This window comes from Vicia villosa, linkage group LG4 (assembly GCF_029867415.1).
Source record: "Vicia villosa cultivar HV-30 ecotype Madison, WI linkage group LG4, Vvil1.0, whole genome shotgun sequence".
Classification (NCBI taxonomy): domain Eukaryota; kingdom Viridiplantae; phylum Streptophyta; class Magnoliopsida; order Fabales; family Fabaceae; genus Vicia; species Vicia villosa.
Genome location: NC_081183.1, coordinates 173,958,613 through 173,972,089, shown reverse-complemented (window position 1 = coordinate 173,972,089; position 13,477 = coordinate 173,958,613). Strand labels below are relative to the sequence as shown.

At 33.3% G+C, this 13,477-nt stretch overlaps 1 protein-coding gene and 1 long non-coding RNA gene across 2 annotated transcripts; one reads left to right on the top strand and one right to left on the bottom strand.

Annotated features, from left to right (window-relative positions):
• Positions 1 to 787: 787 nt before the first annotated feature.
• On the bottom strand, positions 788 to 2,182 carry LOC131600342 (uncharacterized). Its single transcript, XR_009283103.1, has 4 exons — positions 1,719 to 2,182; positions 1,487 to 1,597; positions 1,283 to 1,383; positions 788 to 909 (listed from the first exon to the last, which is right to left on the bottom strand). It is a non-coding gene; the product is annotated as an uncharacterized LOC131600342 (long non-coding RNA).
• Positions 2,183 to 8,467: 6,285 nt separating this feature from the next.
• LOC131596008 (protein kinase STUNTED-like) lies at positions 8,468 to 12,391 on the top strand. The gene is made up of 10 exons (XM_058868552.1): positions 8,468 to 8,869; positions 8,966 to 9,063; positions 9,151 to 9,403; positions 9,485 to 10,057; positions 10,134 to 10,382; positions 10,511 to 10,674; positions 10,754 to 10,833; positions 10,955 to 11,102; positions 11,225 to 11,374; positions 11,588 to 12,391. Exons 1-10 carry the CDS (start codon positions 8,704 to 8,706, stop codon positions 11,828 to 11,830), a joined length of 2,124 nt encoding a protein of 707 aa, XP_058724535.1. The 5' UTR covers positions 8,468 to 8,703; the 3' UTR covers positions 11,831 to 12,391.
• The last annotated feature ends 1,086 nt before the right edge of the window (positions 12,392 to 13,477 follow it).

Sequence of the window (13,477 nt, the reverse complement as noted above, 5' to 3'; positions counted from 1 at the left end):
TTTTGAAATAAATAAATAATAGACAAACATAATGCAGCCAGGCTGAAAATAATATTGATTCAATGAAAATGTCAACCTCTTCCTGCACAACAACCTAGTATTCATATGAACCATTATCTAAAATCACCAAAGAAAAGAAGAAGTTGTTGCTGCGATTCTTCTGTTGGCTATGCAGCCTCCTATTGATTCTAATCATCAGGATCGCCATCGCTATCGCAATCGGAATCCTCTTCCTCACCTTCTATCCAAAATACTCTGTCAACGAACTGCATATCACGCTGTTCAATCTCTCAAGCAACAATAGCTTATCAACCACATTCAACTTATCAATCACTGCAAGAAATCCAAACAAAAAGATCAGAATCGATTATCGTGGTGGAATTCATATAAGTGCTTGGTACACAGATACAAAACTATATCAAGGATCATTACCTAAATTCTATCAAGGTCACAAGAATGTTAATGTTCTTAGTATACCTTTGACTGGAGAGACACATAATGCAACATGTTTGAGAGATTCTTTGCAACAACAGTTTCAGCAAGGATCTAACTCAAAAATAGGATCAGGGATCATTAAATTAGTGTAGCATTCACCAATTGTTCTGGGGAGACTATTTAGCGTCTTCCGAAAAAGAGCTAGCCATTTTCTAGCCGAACCATTTTATTCTGTTCCTAAAACATTTCTAGCATTGAAAGGTACAATTTCTTGAAACATGAGGGAAGTATAATGTAAATCATTTCATATTATGACCATTATCACATTTAGTTTACAAAATCAGAAACTTACCCAAGAACATACATATCGGTAGTATGAGGCATATGAGCCAATTCTTCAAGATTCAAACAACTCGGAGAAGATCTTCCAACATCAACTTGGCTAACTCTCAGTATCAAAATCAGGATCGTTGACTGCATAAAATAGCAATATAAATAAATGAAATTATTTTCAAAAACACTATATAACTTGATCAAACACCTAATATTGAAATTGAAAAATGATAAATAAGCAAATAGAAATCAGAACCATATAATAACTCTGAATGCCAGCTTAGCTAATACAACATTTTAAATCAGGAATAACAGAGAATAGTTGTTTGATCAAATTGCACTGCTACAATGATACCATGCTGCTAATAGGTTATAACCTCTATTTGACAAAACTTTGCCATAAACTTCATATTGCTGAATTTTGGCAATTTGAATATAATTTTGTTGCGCTAAAATGCTACTTGGTGACACTGGCTATATATACTACAAATAAATAAGTTTCAGAACTCCCTACCTTTACCCCTTGATTCAACTGCACATTCATCTTTATACCTCAAATTCATGAGAGCAATGCCAAGAGTTGGTTTATCCAACCAAATTTAGATTTCAAGGATGCTGAAAAGAAAAAAAACACAAAATCAAAAACAACAAACATACAAACAAAAAGTAAGTTTCATAACCTATAAATCCAAAACTTTCACAATCTAACAAACAATACATCATCAGCACACACACATAGTTTGAGAGTAACCCAAACATAACCCTTTACAGTGTTGCACTCGAACATCCTAGAAAGTCCATTGTGAAACATATCTAATTGCAGCAAAACCTAACACAGAATAGTAATTAGGATTAGAATGATTCAAAATGAAAAACTAAATAGAAAATTAAGTGCAGTAGCTTATAGTTTGAAATAAAATATAAAATTAATTATATAGTTAGAAACAAACCTAGTTTGATGAGTCCCTGGCTACCATCATAGTATTACCAGTAGAAAGTGACTCCATTTTTAAATCAATGAACTCACAGTTTATTAACAAAGGAAGAATGTCGGATGAAGCTTTGTGCGTCTACGGTGGTTGTCGCGTTATAGTTGCCAACGGGTTTGCGAAGGCGGAGCGATGTTCACATGAGTGGACGTGTCAGATCTGATTTCCGACAGCACTGCTTTTTCCCTTCTATTTTTTGTGTTCTCGTTGCTTCTGTTGTTGTTTTTCTCCATGGTTTTGTTGTACCCATTGGTGATGGATGCTGCATTTATTTTCTTCTGCAAATTTGTTGTTAGTAAAAATTGAAGGTTGGAGAGGCAGATGCTTCGTGGTATTGAAATGAAGAGGTATTTCTCTCTTTTGTAACGATGCACTTCGTAAAATGGATCAAAGAGATATGGGAAGGTGTGTTTATGGTTATTGAGTAGTGGCTTTTCATGTTCCATGGCTATGCATTTTCAATAAATGTGTAAAAGAGAAAGTGAGAATCAAAACTTAGAAACGTATAGAAAAATGAAAGGGTGCAAATAATTGATTTTTTGGGTAGTGGAGGAATTGATGTTTTCAAAGTAATAAAACTTATCCATTCAATGATGAAATAATTATTAGGGTATAACCATAAGTATTACATATTTTAACGTGTAGATTTGAAGAAATAAATAAACCAATTAGGAAAAATAAAAAACTAACAAAAAAATAAGAGACTGCCACATCAGCAACAATAAATGCCAAATCAATATTATTGTGTTATTTTGACAAAAGACTTTTATACCCGTGGAATAAGAAAAGTTTCAGTACATTTATAAGAGGGCTTTTACTGGAATTTCCAAGTACTATTACTTTTATATATTAATAATAGATAATAGATTGATACACATTTTAAAAAAGTTCTTTTAAAAAAAATTTAAAATGTTGTTAATCACACGCTTCATCTTCCTCGCCGCCAACCACATCACATAGTTCCCCTTCCCTTGTATCTATCTAAATTGAAAGCAGAATTTTTTGTTAAGAACATTAGCAGTTTATCACTCCAATTGAACAATTTTTTAAAATTTAAAAACAAATCTTATGAGTTATCTAACATTTTTCATATTTGTATAAATAAATTATACAGATTGTATAGATTAATTTAATTGCAAGAAATGTTGTTGAAGTTTATCTATATACATACATCACTGATTAGGTATGGCCGTCAAGTTTGCTTAGATTTAAATTCATTATGATGTCAAATACATTAAGAACCTGATTGTGTACAAGTTATATAAGCAACTATCAAAGAATAAAAGCAATCTGTGTTGTGATGGTGGTTTCGGATTCAATCCAATGGAATAAAATATAAAACTTCAAACGAAGAAACTACATTTCTTAAAAGAAAAACAAGCTATATGAACTCATGTCATACATGCAAGTAAAAATATTGGTAATTCAATAGTTACGTAACTTTTTCTTTATTGGCTTTAAGTTTAATGAACATAGAAATAGAATATTATAGGCTCAAAATCTAAGAGCTCTAGTGCATGCACATTTCTACAATTACAAATATGTATTGTTTTCGCTTGTGAAAAGAACAATGCATTATAAAAAATAAAATAAAAAAACAAAAAAAAAACACACACACACAATTATATATATATATATATATATATATATATATATATATATATATATATATATATATATATATATATATATATATATATATATATATATATATATATATATATATATATATATATAAAAAGACGTATGAGAATGACATTTTTATGTGAGAATATGATAATGAATCCGAATCATCATATTTTAAAATAAATGGTAGAGATTATGTGTCATTATTTTCTCTCTCTCCTCTATTATTAAAATAAATGATGGAAGAGAGAAAGAGAAAAAGTATCACACATAATCTCCGTCATTTATTTAAAATTTAATGGTTCAGATTCATTCTCATGTTCTCATATAAAAATGTCATTCTCTTATGTTTGAAAGGAGAAAGTTGAAAAACCACATGAAGTCAAAGTATGAAAAGAAAAACTGAAATATGAGTTAAGTGAAATTAAAAATAAATTAACATTAGTTTTTTATAAAAAGGAAGAGAATGAGAAAGGGAAAAATAATAATAACATCATAAAAATATTAAAATATCACACTATCAATTAAATAAAAATTCAAATAAAAATTCAGGATGTTACACATTATCGATAAAATCCTAGAAAAGAGTGAAAGTAAGTAAAAGACTTTGGTTTTATTTTAAAGAAAATATATCGATTAATTATGCATGTCAAGTGCCAACAAGAGCAGATCACACATGAGCATAACCAAAAATTGGAACAACAAAGTTTGTAAGAAAGAATGATGATAATGCAAAAATAAGTTCTTTTACAAATCACGAATGGTAGGAAAGGGCAAAATAACACTTTAAGAACTCCTTTTATATGTCTCATCCATTAAGGATTATACAATTTATGGATCTATGTGCTTGCAGGTACAGTAAAGTATAGTTGATGTTTTGATCATGTGACGATCATGGTGGTTTTGATGATGACTCTGATGATCGATGGAATCCTTTAGGTTGATCATGTTGATCTCTAATGATATCTTTCCACATGTCTTTGACGATGTTGCTTATCCTAAATTTATCTCAAGCCTAATTAGGGATAAGATTCAAAGTTCCAGTGAAGTTCTAAAATCAAATATAATGTGGCAAAGAACTTGAAGCTTCAAATTGTGAAATAGGAAGTGTGGAAGCTTGTCTAGTCGGGCGTGCCTTTAGCACGGTGTCTGAGTTACCAAATATTATTTTAGGACCCTTTTGTTTTGATATAATTATAACAAAATGTTTTTACACGAATAACTAGTTATTACTAGCTCAAATAATCTCTTATGAGAGAAAATTACACTGAATAATTGATTATCAATTAGGTTTAGTTGATTATCTCATTTGTAATGCCTCATAATCGGTTATTAGGATTTATAATCGATTAGTAACAATATACTTTGAAAACTTTCCATATTTACACTACATAATTGATTATCCTTATGGGATAATCGATTATGAGCATTAAAAATCTCATGGATCATCTTCCTTTTTAAGCTACATTTCTCATTACTTTACACACCAGAATTCAAATTCTAAGCATTCATTTATCATTCTAATATCTCTCTCTCTCTCTCTCTCTCTCTCTCTCTCTCTCTCTCTCTCTCTCTCTCTCTCTCTCTCTCTCTCTCTCTCTCTCTCTCTCTCTCTCTCTCTCTCTCTCTCTCTCTCTCTCTCTCTCTCTCTTTCTCTATTTCACTTAAAGTTGCTTTAGTGTCTTTGTGAGTGAAATACACTTGTGAAATTTTTAGTTGTACTAGTGTTCAACTATTTTATCAAGAGTGTGGTTCTCTTGAAGTTTCTCTTGTTTGGTTGTTGAGCCTATCTTGATAAAGCCTCTGTTTGGTTTTTGAGATTAGTCGGTCAAAAACCCGTTATTGGTTCGTGAGCTTAGCTTGTGATAAGCTTCAATTGGTTTGAGGGATCAACCTATTAAAATCTCCTAAAAAATCATAATAAGGTTCTTGAGCATAACTTCGTAAAAGCTTAAAAGATGTTATTAGTGGAACTCTCAAGAAGTTTTTCTTGAGGAGAGGAGCAGGCCAATAGATCGACCGAAACTTTATAAATCTTAGTGTTGTCTCTCTTAACTCTCTCTATTTACTTTCATATATTTACTTTCCTTTACATTTCCGTCTTCCATTTTTCGATATTTTTTTTAATTAAATTAATACAAACTGTTGTTTTTAGTAGTAAACTTTAAATTAATCATGATTTTTGAATACCACAATTCATCCTCTCTTGTGTTTGAAGTCAATTGTTCAATAAGATTCACTACACACCACCAATAGTCGAGATCTTATTGGATACTGTTCAAAGCTCTAAAGTACCAGCTAGCATAGAGACACACGTCAATTATCCAGAGTGGAATGTTACCTATAATGATGTAAAATATTAGCAACTACTACCAAATACTAGGTTCTACCATTGAATGAACACAAAACAAGAAAGAAATAATCTCTTCATTAATTTTCTGCCTCACCCTAGACAATAAGGTGGCTTATATACAAACAGCAAAGCGGGTCAGCAACATGGGCTAGGCCCAATTACGAAAGAGCTAAAAATATAATAAAAATTATTAAAAAAAATGTCTTAATTTAGCACATAATCCTCTAAGTGAGTAGGCCTTTTAGTAATACGTTTGGGCCTGCTATCACTACTTTCCGGCCCAATGACAACCTTGTCCTCAACGTTGGAAGTGAAAGAAGAGTTGGACCGTTGAAAAGAAGAGGCCCATTAGAAGGAAGTATTAGGGCTAGCTGGCAAGTAGGTGGCGTCAGTGGCTGCATGCGGGACAGTTGTGCTAGGCGTGTTGACTAGGGAAGTGCAGACGATCTTGGAAGTTACGCAAGCACGTGAAGGGTTTGGGGAACTGATGGATGGTGTGGATATGTTTTGAGGGGAATCCAAAGTAATGAAGGGTGGAGATTGTAAAGACGTTGTAGCATTGGGAACCGAAAACTCTATCTCATTACTTCTAGTACATTCTTCCAAATCTTCAGTAGATACGTTCACATCTCCTTTGCTTTTCAAAGTACACTTTTTCTTTTCTCTCAAAGCTTGAGGTTCGTTCCCTTTATTCTCACAACTCAAAGAAAACTCTTGTCTCCTTATCATACTCCCTCCGTGAGCGACCACATATGAGTTCTCAAGGCTAGTTTCGTTTGATGAATCCTCTGCATGCGTCGTTTGTAAATCCGGTGGAAGGGGGATGAAATGGGTGTTTGGGTCGCTTCCATGGTATGCCTTCAGCTGAGATACATGGATAACAGAATGGATCCGCGACAATGGTGGAAGTTCAAGATCATAGGTATAGAGTATGGAACGAATTTAGTACCTGAAGAAGTAGGAACAGCCGAAACAGTAGCAGTAGGTTGAATCAGCAGCTTGTTGAGTATCGTCATGATTGAGTCATAACGGGAATCAGAAATCTATTTTTTTGTTCTACATTCTAGTATTGATTTGTTGTAGGTTCTGTTGCATTTTTTCCAGATCTGACTGCACAACAACAAATCGATCATCCAGATCTGAGTGTATTTGATTAACAGTGTTATCAAGGCGAATGTTAGAGGTTTGAACAGCTTGTTCAACGATCTCTTGAGGGGATGGTTGAGTTGATTTAGGGGGGTCCATGGGTTCAGGATGAAAGCACCAATGATGTAAAAGGATTAGCACCTACTACCAAATACTAGGTTCTACCATTGAATGAACACAAAACAAGAAAGAAATAAACTTTTCATTAATTTTCTGCCTCACCCTAGACAATAAGGTGGCTTATATACAAACAGCAAAACGGGTCAGCAACATGGGCTAGGCCCAATTACGAAAGAGCTAAAAAGATAATAATTTTTTTTAAAGAAAATGTCTTAATTCAGCACATAATCCTCTAAATGAGTGGGCCTTTTAGTAATACATTTGGGCCTGCTATCATATAATAAGAAAGGTATTCAATGAGCCTATTCCACAATTACGAATCAAGCAGTCAAGTTAAGGCATATGTAACAGCCCGAGCCTTCTGCGCTTCTGGCACTGTCATCTCACGATCTTCTCTACCCCCTCTCTAATATAATTTTAAACATTTTAAATTATTTAAAAAATTTCAACAAAAGTCTAAACGAAAAAAATTTTTAAAATTTTTATTACTAATATGTTATTAAAGTATTTTCAAGAAAAATATATAAAAAATATATAATTTGTTTATTAAAAAAATCTAAGTGAATTGAATTTGAAAATTCACTAGTACTAAGAATGAAAAGACTCTATAAGACTATAGAAATTAAAAAAGTTTTAAAATCAATTATAGGAAATAAATCTACGAATAAATGAGTCAATTTATTATCAACTAAATTAACTTTTATCATCAAAATTTTGTAATACTTAAAAACAATTAAAAAAAAATGTTTTTTTAATGAAATAATATTTTTTTAGAATACAAGAGTATATAATTAAAAATAATTAGGTTAAAATGGAATTACTCCCCTTATTTTAAAAATTAAAATTTTAATCTCTATTTTAAAAATAAATTTTAATTTTCAGTTTTAATTTTAATTTTGTTTTGGTCTTGCATTTATTAGAAATGAATTATTCTGACATGATCATACACATACACATGTAAAAACAATTAATATTTGTATCATATATAATGAATAATTACGTTGTCATATCATATTAAATTTGTTCTTTCAGTCAAAAATAAAACTGTCCATAGAACCCTTAAAAATTTATTCTTAGACGGGAGGAATCAAACCTTTGTTTTTATCTCAAAGATGATAGTAATAAAAGTGCATTTAACCTAAATAATTATTAATTTATTAATAAAAAACAATTATATAAAAATCCTTTAATTTGCTAACATAGGGTACTTCTACTTAGCATAGAAGCTACAAAATTGAATACACTACCAAATTATATTCACGTCCGTAACGTAACAAGAGACCAATGTAATTATGCAGCACAATCTTCTACCACAAACTTCCACCAAAAAAATAAAATAATAAAAAACATTAAATGATTCATTTACCCGCCAATTTAATCTCGTTGACCTTTCATCCTAACTCCTACCTATAAATAGATTTTTTCCTTTTCCCAAAAAACACACTCCGCTGTCAAAACACCACGCATTTTTAATATTTACACCCCCCACGTGTATATATCTATGAAAGCAACTTTACAAACAAACAAAGAATCATCAAATCAATTTTGTGGTTACACACTCACACTCTCAAATTTCATTTCATCACCGTCCACCATTGCTTTCCCTTTAACCACCTTCTTCACCACCGACACTTCCATCACTTTCTCCTCTCACCGACAATATAACGACAACAATAACCACTGCCACGTGGCATCTTCAAAATGATCACCGGACGCTCCGCCTCCAGTGGAGGCCGTACTGTCGTGGTTGGTGTCAAGATGGAGGATCATTCTCACAGTCACTGCTCGGAGTTGCTTACTTGGGCGTTAGTTAATGTCGCTCAACCTGGTGATCTTATTGTGGCTCTTCATGTTCTTCCAAATCACGGTAACTAACTAAATAACTAACTAACTAACTAACTCAAATTCAGTTATCAATCTTGTTATTTTTTGATCAATTTTGATTTTTTGTTTGTTGGTGTAGAAACTGTGAATAGAGATGGGAAATCGTCTTTGTTTTCTCTTGTTAAAGCATTTGATTCTATTCTTTCTGGTTATGAAGGATTCTGCAATTTGAAACAGGTTAGTGTTTATTTTTTTTAGCGTCAATTTTAAGGAAAGTTGGTTGATTTTATGAAATAAGTATATTTTTGGAAAAAAATTATGTAGGTGGATCTGAAGCTTAAGATTTGCCGGGGTTCGTCGGTGAGGAGGATTTTGGTTAGAGAAGCAAATGATTATTGTGCAACTCATGTTATAGTTGGAGCACCGCGAGGTTTTAGTAAAATTAGACCATCTATTTCTATAGGAAGGTATTGTGCTAAGAAGTTATCTAAGGATTGTTGGGTTTTTGCTGTTGATAATGGGAAAGTTGTGTTCAAGAGAGATGGATCATCGTCTACGAATTGCGCCGATTTAAAAGGTTTTTTTTATTAATTTTGTTTTTTTTAAGGGAATTTTATTAAGAGAGATAGTGGAGTTCTTAGTTTATGAGTTGTTGCAGGCAGTCGAGTTGGGTTGCTTGGTTCGATTCAATGGAAATTCGGCAAGAGTTCAAAAGTACTGAATGATGATATGCAAGATTCGATATTGTCAGATTCATCTTGCTACAAAGCTGGAGATCGAGAGTCTTATGGTGGCAGTGATAGGGAGAACGAAAAGAACTTGTTAGCTATGGTGCCTGTAAAGGTAACTGATGCCGGTTCGAGCATGAAAACTTTGCATTACAGAGAGGTGGCTGATTTGAAACCTGGTTGGCCACTACTACATAGCAGAATTTCATCATCGGACAGGAGATTTTCTGAAAGATCTTCGTTTCCTAAGATTTCTGTGGTTCAATGGGCAATGCAGTTGCCCTCTAGAAATCTTTCATATGATAAAGATCAATTATTGGGTCTAGATAGCAAAAGTGGTGCTCTTGTTCCGGTGGATGCTGAAATAGGGACAATTGCTTCACCCGAACGCAAATCCGTAAACATTCCTAAAGAATTGGTGGGGCTTCATGAGAAATACTCATCGTCTTGTAGATTGTTTAAGTACCAAGAACTTGTATCAGCAACATCAAATTTCTTGCCTGGTGTGTATTTTGATTTTGGACTATGATTTCTATTTGTTCTGAATTGGTTTAATTGACATTTTTGGTTTGATTTCAGAAAATTTGATAGGGAAAGGAGGAAGTAGTGAGGTTTATAAAGGCTGTCTTCCTGATGGAAAGGAAGTTGCTGTTAAGATCTTAAAGCCTTCGGATGATGTTTTGAAGGAATTTGTTTTAGAGATAGAAATTATCACTACTTTGCATCACGTAAACATCATTTCCCTCGTTGGATTTTGCTTTGAAGATGATAATCTTCTTTTGGTCTATGATTTCTTATCAAGAGGGAGCCTTGAACACAACCTTCACGGTACGTAATATTCGCCTTAAATTTCTTGTAAGATGAATCTTCATGTCTCTGATCATGTGATTCGTAAGAGTTTTTTTTTTATGTTATGTAACCTGCTCACATATGATTTACCTCTTCATGTTTAATAGGTAATAAGAAAAATCTACTCGAGTTCGGTTGGACCGAGAGATATAAAGTGGCACTGGGTGTTGCCAAGGCATTGGAGTATCTGCATAATAATGGTGACCAAACTGTGATCCATCGCGATGTAAAATCATCAAATGTGTTATTATCCGAGGATTTTGAACCTCAGGTAATTTATCTCTCTTTTGGCTCACACCAATATTCTGATGGATTTATACTCATGCTGTTGTTATGTTGATATTCTGTAGCTCTCTGACTTTGGACTCGCTAAATGGGCATCATCCTCATCATCATATACAACTTGCACCGATGTTGCCGGAACTTTTGGGTTTGTACTTAACTTCCATCCACATAACTAGACCATCCATTATTGCGCATATTTATTGCAGGAAAATATTGTAATTGAAATGATTCTGAACTATGTACTACACTTATCTATATCTATGCAGTTACTTGGCTCCTGAATACTTCATGTATGGTAAAGTAAATGATAAGATTGATGTCTATGCATTTGGCGTCGTGCTTCTTGAGCTTCTTTCAGGGAGAAAGCCTATAAGTGGCGATTATCCTAAGGGTCAAGAGAGCCTTGTCATGTGGGTATGTACTCTATATTTGGTCTCTTTTTTTTTTTTTGAGTAGGAATGGAACTCGGTTATTTATCAGTTCGTTATCATCTTTGGTGTTGGAGGGAAAAAATAATGGAAATGTATCATTTGTAGGCAAGTCCGATTCTAAATAGTGGGAAGCTGTCGCAATTGTTGGATCCTAGTTTGGGTGATAACTATGATCATGAAAAGATAGAAAGGATGGTCTTAGCAGCCACACTTTGTATCAGGCGTGCTCCGGGAGCTAGACCTCAAATGAACCTTGTAAGTGAAATAAAAATTGGCCTAGTAACAGATTTGGTCTTTTATATACAGAAATAGATTTGCTTATCCTATATCATGCACTACTTGAACTCAAATAGCATATATACCTTAACTTCTCAAGGTGGATTCAGAAGAGCTTATTTGCAACTTATTTATGCTTATCTTATGACAGCATTTATTGTTAAATCTCATATTTGTTCCATTGGACCACAGATCTCAAAGGTTCTTAAAGGTGATGCTGTAGTAATGAAGTGGGCAAGGATAGAAATTAATGCTTTGAAAGCTACAGAATTGCTTGATGAAGAAGCTTCTCCAACTTCTAACTTACAGTCACACCTAAATCTTGCACTGCTTGATGTGGAGGACGACGCACTCTCCTTATGGAGTGTTGATCAAAATGTCTCTTTAGAGGACTACTTGAGAGGCAGGTGGAGCCGTTCATCTAGCTTCGATTGAGCTAACTCCTAGCAAAGTGCTAGAAGAAACTTTATTTTATTTCATCTAAATCTTGTGCGTATGTGTGCTGTGTATATGTGTATATTCTACCACGGTGTTCGAGTCTAGCAGGAAAGACTAGTTCGTTATAATGGAACAAGTCAAAGTTCGAATCCAGACTGAAAGAGGTGCAAGTATTTAGTGTTCGACAATGTCACGAACAAGATTACCTCAAATGGAAGGAACTTGTGAGAAACCATTGAATAAAGGTGTACACATGTAGTATCGGATGATCCCTTATTCAAGATGCCTCTGGTAAAAATAACATGTGAAAAACCAATATATATAGAGTCTTGTTTTATATAAATTCATGATGGGTTTGGAAGAGAGGTTGTTTGTGAGTGCCCTCCTCCTTCCCTTCATCCGGGAAACTACGCCCTTGTAATCTGTAATCTATGTAATCTATTATAGATCTCAATTTGGTTGTGGTATATGTTGTTGCAGTGGCAAAAATAGAATGTAAAAGTTGTTTTTCTTCTTTATGTAGTAGAAGGATGAAAAAATGTATCATACCTTTTTTTTAAAGGAAATAGTGAATGCAATCAACCACATCCCACATCCTTGTGAACATACAATAATATTCTTAAATCATGAAGATACATCTCTAGATATACCTCCCCTCAATACAATTTTTAATCAGACCCTAAGACAATGGGAAAAAAATGTACGGAGATGCATCTATGTGTATGTTACGGAGATGTATCTTTGGATATTGTTTGATAAAAAATGTGCCGGATCCCTTTTTCTTTCCTCACTTTTAAAAACACTCAACACTAACTTTCTCAAACTCTCTTAACTCACATTTTCTCAAAATTATTCAACCAACTTCAAAACTTCTTCCATCAACATCAAGTCCCTCAAAGAGTCAACTCAACACCGAAGTATTCACAATTTGTAAGTTTTTTATTTTTCTAATTTTTTTTAAAAGTTTTCAAAACTTCTTCCATCAACATCAAGTCCATCAAAGAGTCCACTCAACACCGAAGTATTCACAATTTGTAAGTTTTTTATTTTTCTAATTTTTTTTAAAAGTTTTTGATGATTAGGTTATGAAATAGGTAGTTCATACATCTTATGTAAATGAAAAATGTGTTTGATAGGTAGTTTTATTGAATAATGCACTTATTTTTAGGGACCGCACTTTCGCAATTGACTCTAATTGGAGTTGCAAAAAATTGCGGAGATGCATCTCTGGAATTTCTCAACGCTTTGATTCTCATAAATCAAAGATGCATCTCCGGAGTTTTTCAGTGCATTTTTTACACTTTTTAGTTTGAGATGTCTATCACACTGGACAATATTCCGTGCCTACTGCATCTTCTGATTAGGAGAAATTTTTAAATCACAAGAGAATTAAAAGAGATGATGCATTGGAGATGATGGTAGACTATCTAGGAGTTGACTCAAAGGATGCCACGAAGGAGTTAGAAGTCATACGAGGGTGTCATGCTATATGTCGATTCTTGGAGATAGTGTATACACAAAAGTTGTTTAGAGCAAAGCAGGATGCTGGTGATGACGTGCATATTGCGCGACATAGAGCATACAGTATGAGATCATACCTGTTGTATTTGGTAAGCACTACCATTTTTATGGACAAGAGTGAAA

Coding starts and splice junctions, on each gene's coding strand:
- LOC131596008 (XM_058868552.1), top strand. CDS start 8,704: ATGATCACCGGACGCTCCGCCTCCAGTGGAGGCCGTACTGTCGTGGTT. Junction 8,870..8,965: donor TCATGTTCTTCCAAATCACG/GTAACTAACTAA, acceptor TTGTTGGTGTAG/AAACTGTGAATAGAGATGGG. Junction 10,383..10,510: donor CCTTGAACACAACCTTCACG/GTACGTAATATT, acceptor CATGTTTAATAG/GTAATAAGAAAAATCTACTC.